The sequence below is a fragment of the Grampus griseus genome, assembly GCF_964374135.1.
Source record: "Grampus griseus genome assembly, chromosome: 10".
Taxonomy (NCBI): Eukaryota; Metazoa; Chordata; class Mammalia; order Artiodactyla; family Delphinidae; genus Grampus; species Grampus griseus.
In genome coordinates, this window is record NC_139004.1 from 13633544 (window position 1) to 13661350 (window position 27807).

General features: G+C 41.0%; 1 protein-coding gene across 5 annotated transcripts in view; it reads right to left on the reverse strand.

The window, feature by feature from the left end:
* Positions 1 to 27807, reverse strand: part of KIF13A (kinesin family member 13A) — a 216047-nt gene that overhangs the window by 40212 nt on the left and 148028 nt on the right. For 3 of the 5 annotated variants that reach the window (XM_082662895.1, XM_082662894.1, XM_082662893.1), the window contains exons 10-18: positions 22014 to 22125; positions 21428 to 21640; positions 19224 to 19334; positions 17487 to 17621; positions 15793 to 15923; positions 7103 to 7189; positions 6838 to 7004; positions 5635 to 5754; positions 1248 to 1461 (exon numbers count right to left, since the gene is read on the reverse strand). In XM_082662895.1, coding sequence (XP_082519021.1) covers positions 1248 to 1461; positions 5635 to 5754; positions 6838 to 7004; positions 7103 to 7189; positions 15793 to 15923; positions 17487 to 17621; positions 19224 to 19334; positions 21428 to 21640; positions 22014 to 22125 — 1290 coding nt within the window. The remainder of the gene's footprint in view (positions 1 to 1247; positions 1462 to 5634; positions 5755 to 6837; positions 7005 to 7102; positions 7190 to 15792; positions 15924 to 17486; positions 17622 to 19223; positions 19335 to 21427; positions 21641 to 22013; positions 22126 to 27807) is intronic. The other 2 variants (XM_082662897.1, XM_082662896.1) reach the window with 1 other exon arrangement.

Here is a 27807-nt window from a genome sequence, read left to right on the forward strand (position 1 = left end):
GAGAAAGTGTTTTACGTGATTTCTTCAGTTGGTAAAAGGTGAGAAGTAGGGACTTCTGTGGCAGCAGAAATTCGTTTCTCAACTCTACACAATAGCACTTCCTGATAAAAGCTTCTCTAACAGCCTAACTGGGTCCGAACCCTATTATATGTTTTCCCAGCCCCACATCTTTTGCCTCAGTAGCCTTCATCATAGTTACAATTTTTCATTTATTTGTGTAATTATTTGACCAATAATGTCCGTCTCCTCTACGAAGCTGTAAGCACCCCCAGGGCAGGGACCATGGCTTTTTTGCTTGTCACTACACCTAAAGTGCATGGTCCATCATAGGATATGCGAAAATTACCCACTGAATGAAATAAAGGGTACAGCTGACCCTTGAACAACATGGGTTTGAACTGCGCAGGCCCACGGAGATACAGATTTTTTTCACTGTAATCCATGGTTGGTTGAATCTGTGGATGTGGAATGCAGATATCAAGAACCTACTGTAAAGTTATACTCGGATTTTCGACTGCTTGGAGTGTCAGCACGTGCTAAACGCTCAAGACACGTCAGGCGCCATTATTTTTATTACAACACAGGATAATGGGCTATCAACAGACCCGGGTTCAAACCCTGGCCTTTTCATTTACTTAATGGGTGAGTGAGGGAAGGTATTTAAAATGATTGTCCAAGCTACAAGACAGAACGAATAGTTCCCACGGCTTGGTGCCACTGGGAGCATTAAATAAAATAAGCAGCATTCCTAGACTGTGGTAAGACCACAACAGAACTCAGCAATACTTATTGTGGTTGTTTTTGTTACCGTTTCCTCCACCACTACCTCAGTTCTGATATAAATGAAGTCACAAGGTAAAAAAAATTCACATTTAGTAGATTTATTAACATTAAAATTGTATTTAAATGGGTTCCAACATAAGAGAAATAAAAAACAAGAAATGGTTTTATGCTGAAGAACTATTCAAATGTTCTCTACTTTAAGACCAGACCGTGGCATTCTAACTTGGTACCGTTTTTATTAAAGGGTAAGGGGGCAGGTGTAATCTTTAACAACTAACATCACAGTAAACATACTTAGGATAAATAATATCTCTGAAAGGAAAGGCAAGTGCTAACAATCCAGACACGGGAGTAAGATTTCCCTCTTTGCCAGGTCTGTCCCGCTTTGACGTGCCTCACAACCGCCTCGCCCAGGACCCCGAGGCCTTGACTCTGGGCCCCTCCACCCCCATTCCCCTTCGTACCTCTCCTCTGCCCACTGGGTCACTTTCTGCTGAGCTGTCTGGCTGCTATAGGCCAGGCGGTCAGGGCCGCTGCTCTGGGGCCGCCTCTCCGGGGACAGCTGCTGGCGGAGCTGCTCCAGTTCGCGCTCGTACATGAGCCGCTGCTCCTCAAGGGCGCTCCTCTTTTCTTCCAGGTACTGTTTCTCCAGGACCTGAACCACATTTTGAACTGGGTCTGGTGAGCCAAGAGACAAGGCGAGGTGCCTTCAGCGGTGGCTACAACAGGGAGCCCGTGGGTGTTCCTTAGGGCGAAAACCATCCCCGCCCCCAGAATCAAGCCTTTCAATGTGCTGCCTGTGAGCGGCCCGAGAGGCCCGGTGGGATGAAATTCTCTCCACTTCCTTTTCCTTAACATTTTAGATCAATGCCCTGGGGGGAAACATTCCCCACGTCTACTATGTGACTTTCTTCAATTTGATGAGCTCATCCTAATGTTTAGATAGACCACTCAATTGCGAAAAGCAGATGACAGGGGAAAGGGGGTTGGGATTCTATCCACCGAGAAGAAAAACTCAATGAAAGCTAAGACAACTTCAAAGACAGAGCCACATGAGATTTGATTTTTCTGATAGTCACTTTTTAACGCTCTTCTAGCATTGGTTTCAGCACATGGCAAAGGGTCTGTATTTCTGATTTTAGCCACAAATTTATTACTTCTGAATTTCTCTAATGTGAGAGGAAAATTACAGATCACAGCATGTGTTTGAAAACACTGATTGAGTATATGGTCTGGCAATTTCTCAGGTGTTAATAGTCAAGAAAGCAATTCACTTGCAACTATTTCTGATTTTTTGCATTTGCAGATTGAGAGATCACCAACACACAGGTGGGTGAACAGGTATTAGAAATACTAATGGGTCTTGTTGAAAGGGGCCACGACTGTGACGAGTGGTGGCTGTGGTGTAGGCAGGACTCGGTCCTAAAGAGCTCATTGGCTATGGCAGGACATTAGCTTGGTAACAACCAATGGCCTGGATGTAATGGAGAAAGATTAAGGAAGGCACTGACCACACGCACAAAAGAGAAAGTCATGCTGTCTCTAGGGAAACAGTATGTTAGACAATCTGGATGGTAAACAAAGAAATCACCATAATGGTAAATATTTCCCTGAAGTACATGGGACCTAGGAGATGTGTTCGTATTCTCAGACTAGCCTGAGATTCACACACTTGCTTATTACTCAGTGCTGCTCGTGTCGTATTTCTATATATTGACTCTCATTTTAATTTCCAGGATAAGAGAAGGAAATTAAGAGGAATTTTTACATCACCTCATGATAGCTATTGACTGACTTTACCAGAAGACCCTACCAATTTGTGAAATCAGCAGGTAAATTTCAGTAGTTTTCTACATGAGAAGAGGAAAAGAAAATAGCATGTTAGCTTTAAAAACAGGGTTAAATAATACAAAACAGAGTAGAAAGTACTTTTAAAAATCACTAGATACACAGAGTATAGATGAGTTGTTTTAAGAAAAATGACAACCACAGCAGCAATAATAATTCTACTGGCTGCTGGCTATATCTCAGGTAGAGGCACTATACGCTTTGCATGCATCATCTCATGAAAACCTTGCAACAAACTTAAGGGTGGATGGTGTTCCCATTTCAAAGATGAGACAAACTGGGACTCAGAAAGGTTAAGTAGCTGACCTAAGATTGCACAACTAATAAGCAACAGAACTGGGTTCTGAACTCAGATCAGAGCTAATTGTCTGGGGTAGGAAATAAACTTAGTAATAAACTGTACTCTTAGCTCCAATGTTTTCCTCAGAATTAGTACTCTGTTAAAGAGTAGATTTAAAAAAAAAATACTGTTCTTTGCTGATATAAAATTCTCAAATTCATTATTTTTTCAAAGCTGAATACTTTTCTTCATAGAGTCCTGACACAGAGTCCCTGAAATACGTTAACTTGAAAGGCCAATGGAAAATGGACTCTAAAAAAAAACCCTTTTACACAAAGGCAGACCATGGGTGGGTAAGACGTTTTCCACAGTGAAAACTGACATACTCCAAAGGATTAGAACTTCTAACGTAGCCCTAGAACTTCTGGCGGGGGGGGGAGAAAAGAATAATATGGTGATCTTTTTTGAGGGAGTTTAAAGAAATCTTACACGTAAGGGCTAGAGAAGAAAAGTTCTCTTGGAATTAAAAAATATACGTATTTCTCAAACAGTATACATATATTTTTTCTCTATTTAGGCTCTGGGTTTAAAAAAGAAAGGACAGGGTCCTCACCAACCATTTTTAGGGCCCTAACTGAGTGTTTATGAATCTTTTCCAGAGAGAGAAAACTGGGAAACACACCAACTTTTTTATAAAATCATATCCTAGGGTTTTTGCTAAAGGACACTGAATAAGATGTTTAATTCTTATTTCTGCTTGTTGGTCAGTGGTAAGTAGAAACACACATGACCCCAGATGGCTGAGGTAGGGGGTTCCATGCCAATGCAGAGGTAATGTGACTGAGGCCTTTTTAAACTGCTTTAGCAGCTGCCACGACACAGCAACCCTACTACTCACCAGGCTTTCTCAGTGGCCACAAATCACCATGCAGATATGCAAGAGAGAGCAACTCAAAGCATCCCTCCCCAAGCCTGCCACAGACCAGCCTGGGAAGCCTTGCCTGGAGACTCTGGGTCTGGCTATGCTACACACAAACCTGGTAGAGGTACAGGGACTGAGGTTTCTTTTTCTCCTCTGATCCCAACACAAGTCTGGAAACACTTTTCTCTTAGACATATTTGATAACACTTTCTTTTCGAATTAATTAACCTCTTTTAAGCCTTTATCACTATACAACATATTCTTAAAAAGGTCATCCTAATCAGCAAGTCACTCTGACTCTATATGGCATAGGACAGAAGCCGAAGATGATCTGGTCTGTTCTCAAACAACCAACCCACTTTACAAGAGAATGTTCACAGTTTCCTTTTTCTCCCTATCTTCTTTCTTCCTCTTGTATGAACTGTTTTAAAACTCAGTAAGCCTAGAGCCTCAGGCCAAGAAACCAAAGAGGTAAGTGTTTTAGGACGAGAGAAAGGACCCCCTTTCTTTTGGGCATAGTATCCTCTCTTCTTCCTTAGTTTATTCTCTGCCTGGTATGTAACTACACAATGAGCTCAAACTTCCTTATCTGTCCCGAGAATGGAAAAGAGAGAGGGGTAATGGTGTAGAGGTTGAAGGGAATTTATGTGACCCACAGAATTAGAATTAATTCATATCAAGATGCCCAAGGCACTAAATCAAAGGAAAGTAGATCCTTTGGGGGAAAAAGAGAACCTTTTAATCCCAGATGGAATAAGCTCTATGACCCTTCACCAGCCCCTTAATTGCTCTTTACTTTAGAGCTGCCATTGACTCTGTGAAAACAGTTAAATGTCTGATTCCTATTCTGAAGCCTCAGGAAGAACATATTATGGTCTACAGATACTAGGTTTGCTTTTCTTCTTAATTCAAATGAATTGGGAGGCTTCCCTGGTGGCGCAGTGGTTGAGAGTCCACCTGCCGATGCAGGGGACGCGGGTTCGTGCCCCGGTCCGGGAAGATCCCACATGTTGCGGAGCGGCTGGGCCCGTGAGCCATGGCTGCTGAGCCTGCGTGTCCGGAGCCTGTGCTCCGCAATGGGAGAGGCCACAGCAGCGAGAGGCCCACGTACCGCAAAAAAAAAAAAAATGAATTGGGTTTCAGATCATTATTTATTCTAGAGATTTGAAAATCCGTTATTCTAGTCTATTACTGGGATAATGCAGGTGACTATTTACCCAGAAGTACTACGTCCTGAACTGCTGTGCTGTCAACAGAAATAATAGTCGTCAGTATGAGGAGCAATAATACTAGTGACACTTTTGTGCTGTTGGATACACGGGGAAAAGAACAGCCACTGGATTTTAACCACTGGAAGGCAATGGAGTTGGGACATGGGGAGGAAAGGGTCATAATTGAAAAGCGAGCATCCCTCCATCAAGAATTCAGGGCAGGGCTTCCCTGGTGGCGCAGTGGTTGAGAGTCCGCCTGCCGATGCAGGGGACACGGGTTCGTGCCCCGGTCTGGGAAGATCCCACATGCCGCGGAGTGGCTGGGCCCATGAGCCATGGCCGCTGAGCCTGCGCGTCTGGAGCCTGTGCTCCGCAACGGGAGAGGCCACAACAGTGAGAGGCCCGCGTATCGCCAAAAAAAAAAAAAAAAAAGAATTCAAGGCACCTCAGGCAGAAAAGGCCAGGCAGAAAACTTCAGCTTCTTCCCCATCATGTCAGTTAGATTTGGCCAAAGCATGTAGCACAAGCACTGACGAGCAGCACTGCTAAACACCAGCCAAGCTCCCTCATGCTAAAGCCAATCAGTTAACCTTCATCCCAGTGCTTGTGGAGGAGCTCCGTCTGAAACCACATGAGAGGGAAGAAAATCTTCAAATAGGACCACCAAGGGGATGACCACCAGGCAGACAGGCTCATAACCGGGAAGCCACCTAGCAGTAGAGGTGAAGGGCGTGAACTCTGTCCGGCCACCAGCATTTCAGCATCATAACAGAGCACATCTGTGTGCCCCATAGCGGAGCTCCATTTATCAGTGGGATTGAGTAAAGCATAAGGAAGGGGAAACATTACTTTTAAATGGATAAAATCAACACTGGAGAGCAAGGCCTGATCTGGAACACAAACGGATACTCATGTTAACACCATGAGCCAGACCACTGATGATGAACTGCTGTGGCTAAGAAAGCTTGGAGAAATTAACAAATGAGTATTTAGTGAGTGCTAAATACTTACTGGTTATTGAGGGGGGTCATATATATATAAATATTTATATAAATATATTTATATATAAATATTTAGATACATGTTAAGATGGTAGCAATTGGAGAAAATTAGAAATCTGTGATGTGGGATGATACATGATTAAATGGATACCACCTGGATATGCCACAGAGATGTCTAGAATTCTGTAACCTCATCTGAAGAAATAATCTCTCTTCTGATGGGCATTCCTCCACCTGGAGTTTGGAGCTGCACCCTCCTGTCACACCCTGCATCCACGTGGGCTTTCAAAAAATCACTCCCAGGAGAGACTTGTTGCTCAGCCATGTTATTAAATGACCCATTAATGTGATTCTGATGTCTGAGCATCACTTTGGAATGTCTGTCGAGATTCCTCCCAACTTGGTAAGCAAGTAACAGAGGGGGATGAAGTTTGAGTTCCAACTGTGGTCTTCCCTGTGCTGTGCTGTCAAAAGCCCCAGTAGCTAATGTTAATCCCTAATCTTAATGATGTTCTTTTTCGTTGTTATTCTATACTCTTCAGAGTAATACATTACACTTGTTTTTCCATCTGGCCTTTTCTTCATACTTCATTTTTATAATTAAAAAGAGGGGACTTTGAAGCTAAAAATCCAGAGATAGAGATAAATAAAAAGATCAAAATCTTTATTCTTGCAACAGAATCCCCAACTTGATACACCAGAGATCAGACTGACAATTCTCTAGCCATGCTCAAATTCTCCTCAGGTTTATTTAAAGAGTAGAGTAAGAAAGTAAATGCCTAAGGGTCTTACCATTACTATTCAGCGTTTTCATGATAACTTCCATCTGTGCAAATTCATAGTTATAGTCTGGTTCCGAGGAAGCCTCACTGGCTGCATCCAGGTCATGCTCTGGGGGGCCCGTTTCTTTTTCAAAGTCTTTCAACCAATCTCGCCGTTTCCTCTTAGGTAAATTAATTCTGTGGGGTTTTTCACCATTAGAGAAAATCAACGTGTTTTACACTCAGATAAGAGAAAAGGTGTATGAGTGAACATACTAGTGAACACAAGCTGTTACCTGAAGAAGTGGTTATTTCCCCACAGGATTCTGTCCCCGTGCCACAGCTGGGTGGTGCTGCACACGAGGGTGCCGTTTACACAGGACCTGAAGGAACACCAGGGGGGCTACATCAGCTGGATGGTAAAGAGCAATAAACCTAGACCCAGGAGCCAAAGAGATAACTGGGGGAACTTTCTCTTAATAGGCATATTCGACTAATACCTAAAGAAGGAATAACAGAATTGTAAACACTATCAAAATACACGATCTAGGCAAAAATGATCAAGGGATGCTGATATCCCTCAAAGACAGACAAGTGGACATGATGTGCTCCTGATGGAGATGGGCAACAATGCCTATGGAACATTCTTGTCCATATTTGAGTTGAACCTGATCAAGCCTCTATATCTAAAACCAATTTAGGAAATAGAGAGGGCAGCGGAAGATGTTAAATGACGCCATGGGACGCAATGAGCAAAATGCTGACTATGGGAAGCAACTAGGTGCCTGCAGCAAATAAAATGCAAGGAAAAAAAAGTGGGGGAGCAAAGGAGGGGGACCCATGGGCTAAAAGAGTCCCAAGGGACATAACAATCAATGACAATGGTTAAATCTTATTTGGAGCCTGATTTCACGAAACAACTGAAAAAGAACCTTTATAAGACAACTAGGGAAATGTGAACACCGCCTCAATGTATGATGAGTAAGGAATTATTGTTTATTATTTTAGGTGTGATGGTATGGAAGCTGTGTTTAAGGATACTGGTCTTTTAGAGATACAAGTGGAGATATTTATGGATGCAAAGTTACAATATCTGGAATATGTTTAAAATAACCCAGAGGGGAGGGAGGAGGTGATGTGGAGAACATACAAATAAAAAATAAAACTGTCTGTGAGCTGTCATTTTTGAAGCTGGATGATGGCTGTACGGAGGCTTGTTATACCATTCTTTCTACTCTTATGTTTGAAATTTCCCATAATAAAAACTCAGGGAAAACATAAAAAGAATACCAGGTTTAAATCCTAAACAGCTCTACCAACCAAATGGTAAAATCAATCAAGGGGAGGGAGGTGAGGGGATGGGTGAAAAAGTTTAAGAGGGATTAAGAGGTACAAACTCCCAGTTATAGTGACATATAGTAACTACAGTGGTGACCATTATGTAATATCAATATGCTGTATACCTGAAACTAATATAATACTGTAAGTCAGTTACACTTCAATAAAAACAAACAATTAGAGGTGGGGAAGAAAATTCTGATAGTCTTTGTTATACTGTATATATTATACCATAATGATGTACATTGTGTCTGTGGGTTTATGTTGGTCTATGTATCCTGGACTTGCCTGAAACAAATCTTGAAGAAGCAACTGTCCAGCGGACGTTTGCAGGTGGTCTTTCAACAGTGCAGCTTTCCTCACATTGTAACTTTGCTACAGCTTACTGGCTATCAAGGGGCTGTGACATCAGTAGCCTAAATAAGTCACTATAAAAGATTTTGTAGGATTTGCTGCTTATTAGAAGATCTCAACAACCGATCCTTTGATACAGTTAAAGCACTGTCACTGTGAGTTTTTTTAGGGGGAAAGGAAAAGTCCTCCAGAAATTTTAGCATGGACAATTTTAGTCTTCTCATAAATGTTTCCTTTACCTAAAAAAGAGATTTTGCTGGCATTTAATAACAATACTCCCTAACATCATACAGAAAAATAAAGTCAAAATGGATTAAAAACCTAAATGTCAGGCCAGACACTATAAAACTCTTAGAGGAAAACACAGGCAGAACACTCTATGACACAAATCACAGCAAGATCCTTTCTGACCCACCTCCTAGAGAAATGGAAATAAAAACGAAAATCAACAAATGGGACCTAATGAAACTTAAAAGCTTTTGCACAGCAAAGGAAACCATAAACAAGACGAAAAGACAACCCTCAGAATGGGAGAAAATATTTGCAAATGAAGCAACTGACAAGGGATTAATGTCCAAAATTTACAAGCAGCTCAGGCAGCTCATAACAAAAAAACAAACAACCCAATCCAAAAATGGGCAGAAGACCTAAATAGACATTTCTCCAAAGAAGATATACAGATTGCCAACAAACACATGAAAGAATGCTCAACATCATTAATCATTAGCGAAATGGAAATCAAAACCACAATGAGATATCATCTCACATCGGTCAGAATGGCCATCATCAAAAAATCTACAAAGAATAAATGCTGGAGAGGGTGTGGAGAAACAGGAATCCTCTTGCACTGTTGGTGGGAATGTAAATTGATGCAGCCAGTATGGAGGTTCCTTAAAAAACTAAAAATAGAACTACCATAGGACCCAGCAATCCTACTACTGGGCATATACTCTGAGAAAACCAAAATTCAAAGAGTCATGTACCGCAATGTTCACTGCAGCTCTATTTACAATAGCCAGGACATGGAAGCAACCTAAGTGTCCACTGACAGATGAATGGATAAAGAAGATGTGGCACATATATACAATGGAATATTACTCGGAGATAAAAAGAAACGAAATTGAGTTATTTGTAGTGAGATGGATGGACCTAGAGACTGTCATACAGAGTGAAGTAAGTCAGAAAGAGAAAAACAAATACCATATGCTAACACATATATATGGAATCTAAAAAAAAATGGTTCTGAAGAACCTAGGGGCAGGACAGGAATAAAGATGCAGACGTAGAGAATGGACTTGAGGACACGTGGAGGGGGAAGGGTAAACTGGGAAGAAGTGAGAGAGTGGCATGGACATATATACACTACCAAACGTAAAATAGATAGCTAGTGGGAAGCAGCTGCATAGCACAGGGAGATCAGCTTTGTGCTTTGTATCGACCTACAGGGGTGGGATAGGGAGGGTGGGAGGGAGATGCAAGAGGGAGGAGATATGGGGATATATGTATACGTATAGCTGATTCACTTTTTGTACAGCAGAAACTAACACACCATTGTAAAGCAAATATATTCCAATAAAGATGTTAAAAAATTTTTTTAAATAAAAAGAAAACAATAAAAGCAAAACAAAACATTAGGGGGATAGTTAATCAATTAATTAAAGTTTAATTTGCTATAAGGGCTGTCAAGTGAAGTTTGATGGAGAAAAATAATGAGTATCATTTTGAGTTTTAATTTTTCCGTAAGTTACTTTTCTCATATACTCTCATTATCTGCCTCCTAATCTTTAGGGGGACTTTTAAGCTCAAAGTTATGGAATAAGGAAAATTCACAGATGAAAATAATCACTCTTCTGTAGTAATATTTCAAGTCTGGTGGCTAAGTTTTTATTGATAAAAAATACCCTGGAAATACCATCTTAAATGTTTTTAATCTGTCGTACACAAACACAGTAAAGCTTTGGTGTGTATGTTTTACACTAACATGCTCCCTTTATTCTTCAAAATGACTCTCAACATTGTGACTCAAGTTTCAAAAGTCTGTTTCCCATTTATTTGGAAATATGAACTGATTTATTCATCTGCAAAAATGGAAAATGAGATCAGAATATATATGTATATGTACATCTATTGTGAAAGTTAATAAAAGGAAACCTCAACTAAAGTTGGAGTCAAGAGGCCTGAAAAGGGAACTCTCATACCCCAACACTCATCCTCAATTATCCCAAAAAGGAAGATGTCAGTTACCCCAACAGGAAGAGACCTACCTTGCACCCCCAACAGGAAGTGCGACTACTTTACTACCCCAGCAGGAGGAAGGAAGACTTCCTCTGCGCCCAGCAACAAGCCCAGCCAATTAAAAAACACCACAGCTCAGTTAATGAGAAACTGTTGTCACCTAACTTTTACTTTCCTCCAATGAACTTTCATTTTTGTTCCTTGCTGATGACTTCCTTTCCTTGTCCCACCTTCCCTACTATAAAAGCCTTCCATGTTGTGTAACCCCTGATGAGATGCTGCCCAATTCACAAATCATTTAATACAATTACATCTTCAAATTTACTCAAAATTTGTTTGTTAACACTATACATATATAAATATGTACATACATACATACTTTTGCCAAAAAGATGAGTTTTTAAAAAAGTTTTATAGAATACTTATCTCTTCTACCTAAAACACAGACATTCCATAGTCAGTTTTTTTTTGTTTTTATTTTCATTTTGGATGATCTGTCCATTGGTGTAAGTGAGGTGTTAAAGTCCCCCACTATTATTGTGTTACTGTTGATTTCCTCTTTATAGCTGTTAGCAGTTGCCTTATGTATTGAGGTGCTCCTATGTTGGGTGCATATATATTTATAATTGTTATATCTTCTTGGATTGATCCCTTGATCATTATGTAGTTCCTTCCTTGTCTCTTGTAACATTCTTTATTTTAAAGTCTATTTTATCCGATATGAGTATTTCTACTCCAGCTTTCTTTTGATTTCCATTTGCATGGAGTATCTTTTTCCATCCCCTCACTTTCAGTGTGTATGTGTCCTCAGGTCTGAAGTGGGTCTCTTGTAGACAGCATATAGATGGGTCTTGTTTTTGTATCCATTCAGCAAGCCTCTGTCTTTTGGTTGGAGCATTTAATCCATTTAAGGTAATTATCAATATATATGTTCCCATGACCATTTTCTTAATTGTTTTGGGTTTGTTTTTGTAGGTCCTTTTCTTCTCTTGTGTTTCCCACTTAGAGAACTTCCTTTAGCATTTGCTGTAGAGCTGGTTTGGTGGTGCTGAATTCTCTTCGCTTTTGCTTGTCTGTAAAGCTTTTGATTTCTCCATTGAATCTGAATGAGATCCTTGCTGGGTAGAGTAATCTTGGTTGTAGGTTCTTCCCTTTCATCACTTAAGTATATCATGCCACTCCCTTCTGGCTTGTAGAGTTTCTGCTGAGAAATCAGCTGTTAACCTTATGGGAGTTCCCTTGTATGTTATTTGTCAGTTTTCCCTTGCTGCTTTCAATAATTTTTCTTTGTCTTTAATTTTTGCCAATTTGATTACTATGTGTCTCGGCATGTTTCTCCTTGGGTTTATCCTGTATGGGACTTGCTGCACCTCCTGGACTTGGGTGGCTATTTCCTTTCCCATGTTAGGGAAGTTTTCGACTATAATCTCTTCAAATATTTTCTCGGGTCCTTTCTCTCTCTCTCTTCTCCTTCTGGGACCCCTATAATGTGAATGTTGTTGCGTTTAATATCGTCCCACAGGTCTCTTAGGCTGTCTTCATTTCTTTTCATTCTCTTTTCTTTATTCTGTTCCACAGCAGTGAATTCCACCATTCTGTCTTCCAGGTCACTTATCCGTTCTTCTGCCTCAGTTATTCTGCTATTGATTCCTTCTAGTGTAGTTTTCATTTCAGTTATTGTATTGTTCATCTCTGTTTGTTTGTTCTTTAATTCTTCTAGGTCTTTGTTAAACATTTCTTGCATCTTCTCGATCTTTGCCTCCATTCTTTTTTCCGAGGTCCTGGATCATCTTCACTATCATTATTCTGAATTCTTTTTCTGGAAGGTTGCCTATCTCCACTTCATTTAGTTGTTTTTCTGGGGTTTTATCTTGTTCCTTGATCTGGTACATAGCCCTCTGCCTTTTCATCTTGTCTATCTTTCTGTGAATGTGGTTTTTGTTCCATAGGCTGCAGGATTGTAGTTCTTCTTGCTTCTGCTATCTGCCCTCTCAACAGTCAGTTTTTAAGAAATATATTTCCCCATTGTTTATTAAGGCATCTAAAAAGCCCTCCAGAAATTCTAGGAAAAGCAGTATGATCAAGAGTAGAAATGTGTCACTCAGTGTCCCTTATTATTTTAAACTCTGAATTATAATTTAAAAAATTCAGTTCCTCATTCTCACTGGCCATATGTTAATTCTGAAGAACACTATCTCAATAGTGGCTACCAAAATGGTCTTAGCAGATATAGAACTTTTCCACTATCTCAGAAAGTTCTATTGAGCAGCGTTATTCTAAAATAAAACTAAAAACAGTTCCAGAGCAAATCAGAGAGAAATGTAATAAGCTTCATCTCTCTTACTTACTGATTACTTTTGTGATCATCTGTATCTTTAGAGGACCCCTATCTAGGTGCTTACACACACACACACACACACACACACACACACATCTGAACATACATATGAACATATCACTTTGCCGTTTATAGTACACTCTTATTACAATAATATAAAAAAGAAAAACTTATGGAAACTGCCTGGTTTGGTAACATACCCAAGCCAAGAAATTAGCATTAAAAAGTCATTTCTACTTGAACACATGCCTGGGGTACTTGGAAGAAGCAAATATAAAATCTCTTTGCAGGAATTTATGTAGCCTCACCCAAGCCACAAGACTCCTACAGATAAACTGCTGAAGAGGAGCACATCTAAAAAATCATGAACTGCTTCAGGAAGCAAAGTTATCAGCAGATACAACAAATAGTTGGATTGAAGCCCCAGCAACTTCAGAGAACAGAATTTCCAAATAAAGGCAATAAAATAAGTAAAAATAAAATTATTAAAGCATACAATGGAGTAAAAACAAGCCTCTACCAATAGAGACCAGGCATGTCTAAAAAAGGACTTCCTAAACTTCTACAAATGAAAAACAGAGACACTGAAATTAAAACTCAGTAGAATGTGGTTAAGCAGCAGGTAAATCATGACAAGAGAGAACTGGTGGACTTGAGGACAGATCTGAGGAAATACTGACTATCCCTTCACGCCATGCCCCTCTTTTGCTGTGTCTCCAATCCCATTTCGATCTGCACAACCAAGATTCGGCCTGCTTCCTCACCTCCTATTCTTTTTTCTTTGCATTTTTTCCTTCCATACCCACAACTGCATGGTACTTAAACATTCCATGGTTGTCAATGTCTTCCTAACTGCTATGTCCGATAGAAGCTCTTTATCTTCTACTTTGACCTCTTTCTTAAATATTCTCTTCCCTTAGATTCCATCACTGTATCCTGCTGTTGCCTCTGTGCCTCTCTGACTCCCTTGTCTCACCCTACTTCATGGTTTATCTTCAGACCATCCCATAAACATTGGTTTAACCCTTCCACTATTCACTCTAGACCCACTTTCAAGACAGGCAACACTGATTATGCCCCGTCTGTATCTTTAGGGTAGTTCTCCTGCCCTAAATCCAATGTGCAACTGGAAATCTTCACATTGATATCCCAAGGACACCTCAAATTCAAAGTATTCCAAAGTGAACTCATTACCACTCATTGCCTATCATCCTCCAAACCTGTTCTTCCTCTTGTATTTCTTATTTTGATTTAGTAGTGCCACTGTTTATCTCGTCTCCTAAGACAGAAATCTAATATTGCTCACTTCTTTTCTTTTACTAAGTGAGTTCCCATCCTGTCCCCAAGCACATCGCTTAAACGTCGCTGACTCTCAAGTAATTCTGAAATACATTTTGTTCTTCACTTCTTTTGCTACTGCTGTGTTCCCACAACAATATCGCAATAATATCCTAACAGCTCTCCCTACCTCCAGTCCTTCAAACCCCACACACTTTTATAGTGATCAGATTTGCAGGTTATAAAGATCACTTTAGAAGGAGCACTTATTTTCCTCTATAATAACAATTTTTCTATATATTCTCCTCCACCAGGCTTTGAGTTACTATACTTGGGCATTCCCAGTACAGAGCTTAGAGGAAGTATACTGAATGAATGAACCACTGCCCTGAGGTTATAGGAAAGGAGGAGATTGGACAGGGTGGGGAAGGACGAAAAGTAGGATAAAAAGACATGGAAGTAAAATCAGGTATGAGGAAATCTACCAAATAAAATCATTTTCAGATGTAGTGTTAAAAGAGAATATGATCAAATTCTCATGCTGTGTATGTGTGTGTGTGTGTGTGTGTGGTGTGTGTGTGTGTGTATACACACATAATTCTGTCAATTTAAAAAAAAGTATGTAAAAAAAATCCAGAGCTTCTAATAGGGGGATACAGCATGAAGCTAAAATCTATTTGAACTTGGAATAAGTAAAAATTAAGGAATGGTATCATTTCACCATTAAATATCTTAACAATCTATACTATAACAGAAGGCCTACAAAATTCATGAACCATGTATGCTACTATTGCTAGTCTCCGTTTTTCATCACTTAGAAATGTATATGGGTGATATTAACAGAATAATTTGAAATGAATATAGTTTTCTTCATAAAAATGTGTGTTCTGAATATTGTGAGTTAAGGAATACTGTTTTAGGACTTCATTTTACACGTGATTATAAAATAATTCAAGACATCATTTAGTAGAAATTAAAAAGTAAATATATTATCCTGTCAATTCTCAAATTTTTACATATTATAGCCTAGTTTAGGAATTTTTCATATAACGGAGTTATCTGATTAACTGCTTTTCATACAAAGCATTACACTCAGTAATAACAAATAACTTTATTCAATAGTTATGTGTGTCAGGCACTGAGCCAAGTGATTTATATGTTTTGTCTACTATTAGCCTCATTTATCATATGAGGGAATTGCAGATTAGATAAAAGAAGTATCTTATCTGAGATCACCCAGCCCTCAAGGCAGAATCAGCCACCCTGAAGCTGGTGCTCGAAATCTTGCTTACACAGCTCTCTACAAGCAGAAAGCAAAAGCCAGTGTAGCCTTAACTCTGATATAACTAAGCAAACAGACAGAAAGGGTCAGTCTACTCCTAAAAACAAGGCACTTGAGCTACGTTAAGGAGCTGCTTCTTACCTTTAAGGGACATTTCTTACCTTGCATTTTCTTTTGGAGTGAGGGTGACCTCTCCGTCAGAAGCAATATCAATCTCACAGTGCTCAGGCTGAATTCCTATCCCAAAGAGCTGGATGTCCTGAGAGGTATCTGCACCTACCCTGGTATGGTCCTGGCAACAGATCATTAAAGAAAGAAAAACCTACCCTTACAAGTAACTCAGCAAAAGTTCATCACAATCAGTTCGAATAACCCAACAGCACATGCATGACAACATTAGATGAATCAGATGGAAAATGTGAGATCTGGCGCACTGTAGGTCAAAAGCTTACCTTAATACACTAAATGTAAAATATGATTAAACACTATAAAGAAAAAAAACGAAACCCTGACCAACAGTGATTAGCTATTATTTTAGAACGTAAAGAAGTCAGACTTGAGAGCAGAATACCTTGAGCTCCGGTTTTAACTTGACGACTTACTGTCTATGTAACCGTGGGCAAGGCATTTCACTCTCTGAGCCTCAGTTTCTTTTTTCTTTTTTTTTGCAGAACCAGAACAATATTATTAATATGATCTAATGAGCAGGATTCTTTCTCAAGGATCACCTGACTTAACGGTGAAAGTGCTTTGAAAACAGCTCTATAAATTCAAGAATCATTGAAAATAGTTTCATGGAAAGTCATATTTTCAAATATGTAACTTTTAAAGTGATTTAAAAAATAGCTGAGTTTCTAATACCAAATTACAGAGTACTGAAGCCTGTGGATTATACAATGTACAGATTAGCATGATTTTTAAGTCCCTCAAACCTCAGACATGTGAGGACTGTGACCCTTGGTGACTCTGCCCACTGCTCATCCTCTTTGTTTGTTCTATTGCTCTAAAAACCATGCAGTCACTGTGATAATAATACTTCCCTATTCAACAGAGAAACTGCAAGACTTGGTCTTTCAAAATTAAGATTTCAGAAACAATTCCTTACCCCTTCATCATTTCCTAAATGAATAGATCTTAAGTCCATTAGTGGACTCTCAGTAAGTCAGGGGCTATTTGTGCCATATTTGTTTCTGGAAAAAGTAGAATCAAAAGGATGACAGAAGCCTGAGGTTCCTTTCTTCACTTCTAGCTTATTCTCCACTGCCTTCTGTATATTCACGAGGCAGCTCAGAATCCTTAACGAAGCAGTCTGAGAACTGCTGCACTGAGCCCTGCAGCCTGGTCAGTGGCGGTACCCTGAGGCCGAAGCCCCGAACCCAAAAGGCCACGCCCATCTCCACACCTGAAGGTGATCACAGGACCAAGAGTTATGTCCTGAGCATACAGGCTTGGGAGGGATGGAGATGGAAGGACCCTAGCTGTCTAATCTTCCACAAGAGTCTGCTTTAGGCTAGTGATGATCTCGAGATCTCCTTAGAATTACTCAGAAGCATAATGGTGACTCTCCAGAGCCTCTCAGAATCCTGTCACCACAGCCAGGGATCACTGCGACACCTTCCATTGCTCACTTGTGCCCCTCTGATGGAAATCAGCCCAACTGCACAGCCCCAGTACAATGCAATAGAGCTGGTTTTCACTCCTAACGGTAACTTGACTGAACTACCAATCCTCTTACTTTTAATGAGAGCTAAGCTGGATACAAAAAGCAAAATCATGGGGACAGGCACCCAGACTCAAGTGGGAATCGTACGTGACGGAATTGGGATTGCAACTATCTATTAACATACTCTCTTACCTTTAAATAATAAACCAGAAGTTCGTTGAGAGCAGGGTCTGCATTCAGGTTGACTAGGTAGCACTTGTCATCCCCCACCTTGATACCAGACGTCTCCAGGGAAATCCCCATACTTTCAAGTTGTCGTTGCCTCTCCTGTGCACAGACACAGACAAAAGCAGGGAAGCTCTATTTGTTGCTCTAGTCGTGAGATGTATCCGTGGAAAGCTTAAGGCACTATTTCTGGGGACAAGGCCAGTGAAATTACACATTCTAATCAGCTCAACCAAGTTTAGTGAGATCCTAAAACGCATGACTTCTTGTGTCAGTGTTTTAGGGGCACCAAGGATGAACCAGGCACCATCCTGCCCTTAAGGGCTTCCTGTCCAGTGGAGGTGATAAGACCACACAACTAGAAGTAAAAGAGGAGAGCCCTGTGCCATTGGAGAGGAACAATGTGCTGCGGGGCTTCAAAGGAGGGAAATCATGATGGGTTAAGAGTCCAGTAAAGGCTTCAGGAAGAGAATGCATTTGAGATGGTTCTTGAAGCACAAGAAGAATTTCAGTAGGAAGAAATGGGAGAGCAGCAAGATAAGGGCAGAGTGTTCTAGGGGAAGGGCAGAGGAAAGCACAGTAAAGACTCTGGGCGCACTGGATGATTTCAGGTGGGAAAGTCAATGTGGGAAAGTAGTGGGAGATGGGGCTGGAAGAGCAGGCTGGGTCCCTTTTGCAGAGGGCCTCAAATTCATTCAAGTTATTCAAGAAATATTTATGTGTTAGGTACAGATGTAGGGCTGAGCATATAAAAGCAAACAAAACAAAGCTACTCCTTTCATGAAAACTTATATTCTAATAGAAGGAGAGAGACCATGACAAAACAGACAAGTAAAATACAGAATTTCCAAAGGTGATATGGGCTATGAAGAAAAATAAAGCAATGTAGGAGTTATAGAAAGTTAGGTATATGTTTGTGATATCTACAAGACATATAAGCAGCAGGCTGGACTAGGTTCCAGTTACTGATTTCAAGCTACCTGATTGGGATGGTCCAATACTTACAAGTGGTCAATGAGATTAAACTGTTCATGAAATGTACAGTGTAGAGGTTCATCTCTCTCTCATACACACACACTCACAGGATTAGTCCTTGCTTTTTATTTTCTCAAGTAAAGTTCATAACAGCATTTGCTAACAAGCTGAAGAATCAAGCACACTGAAAAAACTACTGATCTGCTGCATGTTGTAAATTCTCTGCCAATCAGGTAGCTGCATGCTTTGCCGGGTGATCTAAAACCACAGAACAGGTTTCTGGTTAAATGTGAAAAGCAGAACGTATTAAAGATGTTTCCTGAACCATGCCTGTACAAATTCAGTGCTCTGCAACACTTCTAGCAAATACAGGGACCAAACGGTAGTTAATGAAAAACAATGAAGCCAGTGTCTAAAGAGGATCTTTGCAGGCTCTAGTTCAGTAGAAAGAGGTCCTTAAAGGACTTTTTGAGGATGATAAGTGGCTATACAGAAAAGACAGCAAATGAAAAAGAATCACTGTAGCACAGGGAAATATATTCAATATCCTGTGATAAAACACAATGGAAAAGAAAATATATATATATAAAAAGAATGTCTACATGTGTATAACTGAGTCACTTTGCTGTACAGCAGAGATTGGCACAGAATTGTAAATCAACTCTACTTCAATTAAAAAATAAAATTAAAAAAAAATCACAATATTTTAGGCCCAAGTTATCAAGCTACCTGTGCAATTTCTTCTGTTTTCCTCAGCTTCTCTTCCCAAGTCACTGTGAGTTCTCTTATCAGCTTTTCAGACTCTTCGAGCTTCTCTTTCAGTTCAGGGGCCTTCATAGCCTTTAAAATGAAAGCAGAGAAATCTGATTTTCTAATTTTTTCCACCCTTGTGTACAAGACAATCCCTTATTGTCCTTCTTAAGCGGTTATCAACTGTCTGTTGGAAGCAATTAAGCCACACACTGTCAGGGGGTTTTAGACCTTTATTAATCAAATGAAGTGAAAGAGTAAATGGCTGCTACTCTTTGAGGGAGAAAGAGAAATTCCAGTGCCCTGAATTAAATTGATACAAATCATCCCAGAGTAATTTTACCCATCGTACTTAAATTTCACATTTAAAGACCTAAAAGATGCTAAAGTTCATCTTCAAAATAGAAAAGTATGAGAACAAATTACTTAAGTAGACTTCTTTTCCAATAAGACAGAGATCAACACACATCACTTATAAACACATTCCAGTTATATTAACCTACCAGGAAAGGTGGCAATTCTTCTCATTTATTTTAAGATTTGAGTCTGGGCCATTTGAACTACTTTTCTTATTGATGGTAATAAACTTAGCATATTTATTACTCACTTGGAAATAGGACTTCTGCTTAAAAGGCAGTCATTTCCCTCTGTGTTTGCTCAGTGAGAATAATTAAGGGGTCTAAATATAGCTATATGCAACTTAAGAAATTTGGGGGGCCTTTACTTGGCCACCACATATGCTTTTTTGACACCCTATAGTCACATGAGCTTCTGCAGAGTATAACCCTATGACCAAGAAAGATGGCAGAGCTCGGACAGGAAGCTGAAGTGGCGATGATGTGGAGGCCGGCTCAGGATGCTTGAGTCTCACTCTGTTAACAGAGCCTGGGAGTGATATTTAGTGCTGGGTCCAAGGGGACACACATGAAAATTCTACATGAACCTGCTGTGGTTCCTCTGCTCTACCCTTTGGCCAGGCATTGTTCTAGCTACCCGCCCTAGATTACATGGTCACAGTGGAAATGCAGATTCACAGAAAAGAGGGAGGATGGAGACCATCCACCTACAGACAAACTCCAGAGCTGTTATACTCTCCTCCTAGGATCATGACTCTCATCAAAGTTTATCAGCATTTTGATTTTTCAGGTGTTCTGCTACCCTTCTTGGCATCGATTTTTAAAAAAATCATGCTTGATGCACTCAATGATGATTATGACGATAATCACAAAAAGAGCAACATTTATCGAGCACTTACCATGGGCAAGTCATTGCGCTAAGTGCTTTCCAGTATCAATGTTGTACTAAGGGTTAGCAAAAAAAAATTAATAAAACACGCCTCTTGCACTTTAGGAGCCCATGGCCAAGAAGACAAGAAAGACATGTAAACAAATAGTTATAATGCAACTCCGTGATCACCAACAGATGGAATATTCAGATCCCTGGCTTTGACTCCCTTTTCTTTGTGGGGTCAGAAGACAGTGGTATGAAGGAATGTGAACTTACAAGCCTTAGGTACACATCTGAACACTGGCACGTGGAAGCATGTGACTGAAGTTAAGGCATTTGACCTTCATCTCAGTCCTGTTACTATTTCAGTGAGACAGTGCCTCTCTGGCAACAGCTATTTGGAAAGGGTTATGGTTATTAAAGTCTGGGTAAAGCCAAGGAAAGATGGTAACAATGCAAAATGATTTTGCTCCCTGTCAGGAGCTGATAAAAAAAGATAAAAGGAGATTTCTGAATTTTTCCTAATGCTAACTATTCTTGACCACCTTGTCCTCCACGACTTAATGAGGAGATGATACAGAACTAACTTCTCTGAAAATGGCAAGGCTGCATGGGAATGTAATCTACAATGTTAATCAAAGCAGCATATTTGGGTCTCAGGATTTCACATTGGAAGAGATCTGGGCTCAAGGGCCACCTGATTGACTGAAGCAAAGAGGCAATAGCAGCACCTCTCTTTCAATTGTCTGCTTCCTTGACTGTCAGTTCATGGGACGGAGCCTTGCATTATACACCTGTGTCTTCACAGTGCTTAGCACGGAGGAGATGCCCATCAACTCAGAACTACTGAACCACATGAGGCGACCCGGAAGTGCAAGTGAGCTCGATCTCGCCTCGCCACTCAGACACCACGAGCCGGGGAGCTTGGATCACAGGGAGAACCGGGCTGACCATACCTCAGCCTGCGAGAGTTGCTCTCGCAGTTTCTCCACTTCCTCCCGCAGTTCCCGGATGACTTTTGCGTTGGGATCCTCATTCACAACGGCATGGTTAACGATCCTTTTGGCTCGATCGGCATATCTTAGTGTGGAGAGGGTCTCTTCGTAGTTGTCTGCTGCTGGGCTAATGGTGGCGATCATAGAGGTCTGGCTGTTGCCCCCCAGATTGTCCTGCAAAATATTTCAAATAGCATCTTAGGAAACAAGGCCCATTCCACGCTCAACGCATGAGGGAAGCAGCACACGTGCACGGATGACCTTCGTGCTGAAGAAAACTCAGTGTGGAAATGGGTTTGTATTTCACAAGTAAGTTTATGACAGATGAAAGTGGTCTCTCTCTATTCACATCAATGCACAATGCCTGTCAAACAGCATTATTAATGGAAAGAAGGCAACAGGAATGAGTTTTCATCCTGCATGTTTAGGAATCAGGATAACAGTATTGTCAGGAGTACGTTGTGTAGTATTTTGCACACACTTCTCAGCTGTCACCACTGAAACAGCCAATTTCTAGTTGGAAAAGAACACGAGAACAATGAATTACCTTAAGAAGCCAAGTGAGGACTGAATCGCGATAAGGCACAAATTTGTTTTTACCCTTGCCAGCTGCCTGGTCAGCCAGCGATGAGATAACCAACCCCAAGGTTGTAAGTGATCTGCCAAGAGAAAAATTTAAAAATTAGTTTTATGGAGTATTTATTTAGTTTTCGTAAAATAATAATCCTTCTAGATAATAAGGATAAAATTATAAGTCCCGGGCTTCCCTGGTGGCGCAGTGGTTGAGAGTCCGCCTGCCGATGCAGGGGACGCAGGTTCGTGCCCCGGCCCGGGAAGATCCCACATGCCGCGGAGCGGCTGGGCCCGTGAGCCATGGCCGCTGAGCCTGCATGTCCGGAGCCTCTGCTCCGCAGCGGGAGAGGCCACAACGGTGAGAGGCCCGCGTACCGCAAAAAAATAAAAAATAAAAAAAAATAAAAGTCCCTAAAGCTGATATCATCAAGTCTACATTCATTTGTTAAGAAACTGAAAAAAAGGAAAACAAAAAGTAACCCCATTAATTTAAAAGAATGAATGTACAATCCCTGTAGAGTCTATTCCGATCAATCACAGAACCTGGAAACATACATTTCAGAACCTGGAAACATACATTTAAAAGATCGCACTAGAGGGCTTCCCTGGTGGCGCAGTGGTTGAGAGTCCGACTGCCGATGCAGGGGACACGGGTTCGTGTCCCGGTCCAGGAAGATCCCACATGCTGCGGAGCAGCTGGGCCCGTGAGCCGTGGCCGCTGGGCCTGCGCATCCAGAGCCTGTGCTCCACAACGGGAGAGTACACAGCAGTGAGAGGCCCACGTACCGCGAAAACAAAACAAAAAACAAAACAAAACAAAAAGATCGCACTAGAGAATTATAACTTACTTCAAATATTACGTTTAAAGTCTCAACCATTTACTCTTTGAGTCTAACTTGGACCACTCTGGCCTCCGATTTTCCCAGAGTAACAATGTAACTTGCAAAGCACCCTTCCACTACAGTTACAAGGTACATCCTGTTCATCTGCTTAAAGCTGGCAAGCTTATTTCAATGTGGAGTTGCTACAGTTTAACAAAGAACTACCCAAGCAGAATCTTGGAAGCCTTCCCGGGCCTGCTGAATCAGAACCAGTTAAAGGCATCTCCAGGTGATTCACATGCGCATTAAATTTTGAGAAGCCCTGGTTGAACAATACCCAAAGTGATACATACATTCAGGTGCCAGGCCTATGAGCCTCAAAAGTGGTCCTGGGACCAGCAGCACCAGCACAACTTGCAGCCTTGTTAGAAATGCACATTCTCAGGCCCCACCACAGACCTACTGAATCAAACATTCATGGTGGGACTCAGAAACCTGAGCTTTCACAAGTCTTCCAGGTGATTCTGATGCAGGTAGAGTTTGAGAACCACTAGTCTAGGCTAATGAGTGTCCTGTGGTGGTTAATACATGTTCTCTGCACTTGGAGAAAACATCACCATAGAAACAACAGATTTGTGGTATTGAGGGATGAAGGACATCCTTGTATCCTAGTTAAGTACCAATTGCTCTTTTAAAAGAAATCAACTGGATTCCAAGTTTAGCAGCCAGAAAAGAGCAGTCTCAGGACATCTCCCGGGACTGCAAGGAAGGTTACATGATATCATAAAGACAAAACCCTTTGTAAATGATTAAAAAATTGAAAGCTACTACGTATTTATAAAAGACAAGGAAGGACACAAATCAGCATGTGACTAGAGCTTAGCAACTGAAAGACTACATAGCTTTCTTTCTAATGTTAACAATAGATTTCCATTAAATAAGTTGAAAGGAGTAAAAGCGTATTTCCCACCACACAATATAATTCTCCAAAGGTGAGTCACTGGAAAAGTCATTGAAACACAAAGCAATTCCAAGAGGCAAAAATGAGTCAGAATTTTAATAACCAACAGCCATTACTGCCAAGTGACATAAATATGTGTATCATAATTGACAAATTTAAAAGTTAAACAAATCCACCCCAAGAGAAATGAAAACATATGTCCAAACAAAAACTTGTATAACAATTTTCATAGCAGCAATATTCACAACAGCCAAAATGTGGAACCAGCCCAAAGGTCCACCGAATGATGAAGGGAAGAATAAAATGTGGCATGTCCTTGCGAAGGAGTATTATTCAGCCATATGAGAGGAACGAAGTTCTGAAACATGCTACAACATGGATGAACCTTGAAAACTTATAAGAGAAAGAAGACGAACACAAAAAGCCACTGGCCTGGGTTGTATAGTGCCCACTCCCCACCCCCAAATTATGTCCACCGGAACCTTAGATGTGACCTCATTTGGAAATAAGGACCTTGCAGATGTAAATAGTTAAGATGAGATCATACTGGCTTAGGGAGGGCTCTGATCCAATGACTGGTGTACGTAAAATAAAGCCATGAGAAGACACAAAGACACACAGGGGAAAACAACTGGTGCAAATGGAGGCAGAGACTGGAGTGATGCATCCACAAGCCAAGGAGTGCCGGCAACCACTAGAAGGTAGGAGAGAGGCATGGAAGAGGTTTTCCCTCTGAGTCCCCAAGAAGGAACCAACCCTGCTAATCCCTTGATTTTGGACCTCTGGCTTTCAGAACTGTGAGAAAATATAGTACTGTTGTTTTAACCCTTCCAGTTTGTGGTAATCTGTTATAACACTAGGAAACTGATACAGCCATATACTGTTTGATTCCATTTATATATGAAACATCCAGAAGAGGCAAACCTATAGAGATGGCAGTCGTGGTTGCCCGGGGCCGGGGAGGTGGGGGGAAGGGGGAATGATCTGGACACCAGGTTTCTTTTGGGGATGATGAAAATATTTTAAAATTAGTTTGTGGTAATGGTTACACAGCTCTATGAATATCATAAAGCTACCGAATTGTACACTTTAAAAGAAATTTTAAGAAAAATGGCATGTGATATATATGAAAAAGAGGGAAAAAGGAGTTCAATATAAGGCAAAAACACATTTCTGCTTTAGATATAGAATACTGGGCATTTTTCATATTTTGCTACTATTGAAATGAAATTTTCATTTGGAAGCAACTCTTTGGACTATCCCCAATTTTTCATACCCAAATGCAGCAGATATTACTTTAATTCATACCAACTACAAAGAGCTCAGCGACTCAAGGGTCAGTATCGGCAATTCTGAGGTTAACAGTGGTCCTACAGCTCTATAACTGATTCAGTTAGAGAAGCTTAACACTTGTAGAAGCCATGCTCTTTACCTAACGGTGTGCATACAGTCAAAACAAGAACTTCATCCGAACCTAATATGGTCCTCTTGGAACAAAAAGAAATAAACTGCAGAATGAGTGGGACTCGGTGATGTCGGAGAGGTCACCAGGTTATCCAGTGACGAGGGGTCCATGCCACCCCCCCCCTTTCTGGGTTCCCCCCTGCAGTGATCCAAGGGCATCTAGGATGCTAAAAACCATTTGAAAGTTCAACGTCTGAAAGCTGAACACCAGGCTTACATATTTTAATAGGAATTTTATTTCCAGGGACCTTAAAAATATAACAAAATAACAAATTATGGACGCTGCTAGCCCTGCTGTTTCAGCCTGGAGGCAATCAGGCAGCTCATGGGTGTCAGAATGGGGTGGGAGTGTTTTGCCAATTTTAGGGGCTGAAAACATTACTCCAGGAATCATTCTCATTCTAGGAAAGCACCGCTCCTTTCCTGAACCTGCTGGAGGTGGAGACAGTGAGGAAGTTCCTAATGGTTAAATCTCTCACCACGAGTCCTGGCGGGGGGGGGGGGGGGGGGGGGGGTCGGGAGGAGAAAGGGGAGGGGCTGGCTGCGGAGGAAGGAAGACTTAGGCCAGGGGATAACATCTATAAACAGACAGCCAGGGGCTTCCCTGGTGGCGCAGTGGTTGAGAGTCCGCCTGCCGATGCAGGGGACACGGGTTCGTGCGCCGGTCCGCTGAACCTGCGCGTCCGGAGCCTGTGCTCCGCAACGGGAGAGGCTACAACAGTGAGAGGCCCGCGTACCGCAAAAAAACAAAAAAAGGACAAAAAAAACAGACAGCCAACTATAACAAGGGAGAATTCGGGATCAGAAAGAGAGTAAATAAAACTCAGGAGGATCAAAAATAAAACTCAGGAGGATCAAAATAAAAGTGGCTTGCTGAAAAAAAAATTGTCATTTATATGTATACATACAGCTGATTCACTTCACTGTACAGCAGAAACCAACACAACATTGTAAAGCAACTATACCCCAATTTAAAAAATTGTCATAATTCAACTTTTTTTTTTTTTGCTTTTCTATACCTTCCTTAAACCTACCTAGTTTCCCTTGAAACTCCAATCACCAGATTCCTTCTCTTAGGAGTAGATATGATGTGATGTGAGTTATCTATAATGTCTAGGATGGATTTCAAATCTATTTTACCTACGTTTCCAGTGATCTTTTTCTAAGATCATAACTGTAGGACTTATTAAACTTTATCAGAGTCAGCCGTGTATGCACTGCTCTTTCTACTTAGACTGTGACCACCGTGGCAGCAGAGACTGCTACGCCTGGCTTACAGAAAGCACGCAGTCAATATTTGCCAAGTTACTACGCTGAGTCTAGAATACAGTGAAGAACAGAAGACGAACCTCTTTCTACAAAGGACTAATTCAAGGCCGGTTTGGGTACACTCTGTGGGTGCTGGCCCAATATCCATTTTCCCCTTTCTTACTTGCTAACGGACACCTGATTTTGCTGGGAAGGATGAACTGAGCTAAAATCTCTACAGAGTCCTCTGCAGCTCGGAGAAGCCATGAAACACAGTTCTGGCCAATGAGATATAGGGAGATATTCCTGGGAGGGGCTTCCGAGCAGGCTATGGTTCTCCTGATAGAAAAGGTACATAGTCAGCTGACAGAAGCCGGTGGTCATTTCCCCATCTTGTTTGGAACACAGATATGGATACAATGCCTGGAATGGTAGAGCTGTCTTGAGGTCATGAGAACCGCATGAACACACACTAAGGTTAGTACATACAGCTGTGTGCCTCATAGCATTTCTGAGGTGCTGGGCCTGCCTCTGACTTCTTGTTAAGCGAGAAAGATGAACTCATCACTTGGTTGTCATTGCAGTGGTTTCTGTTGCTTACAGCATAATGCAATCCTTGGCTTTTACAGAATTAGTCAAAAGATGATGAAGTTAGTGGAACTGAGTTTAGCCCTCTTCCCCAGGAAGTCCCCACTCCTTACAGGAAAGGAGAAATGCAAAGTGGCAATTTATGTGGCAAATTATGGTGAAAGGACAGCACCATCACATGACAGGAGAGGAAAGAAAACAGTTATATCTACAGTATGGGCCTCATTTCCACTCACCACTGTTTTCCAGTGACTAATGCAAATCATTAAACTCAAATGTTCATCTAATGAGTATCATTCCCAATCTCATTTCCATTTCAATTGCTGTGGTATAATAAAAAAGCATATACGAACATTTCCCCCCCCCCCAAAGAAGTTCTTTTGCACATTTGTTCTGGAGACATTAATATATGGTATACCTAGAATTCTGTCATCAAGTAAGCTCAGGGAATCATGAAGTTATATGGGATTCATGACTACAGGATTTCTGAGCGCTTTTAGCACTGGGAATCTCCCAAGGAAGGCTTTATAAGTAACCTTTCTCAAAATTATTTATCCAGGGGTCTTTTTCTCCCCAGAGCCACTTGAGGAACTAGTATTTCACAAGAATGTTTTGGGAAACACTGAAGTAACAATGGCACATGTCCCAAAAGATGTGGCTACTGCATCCTCAGGAGCGAATTTTTG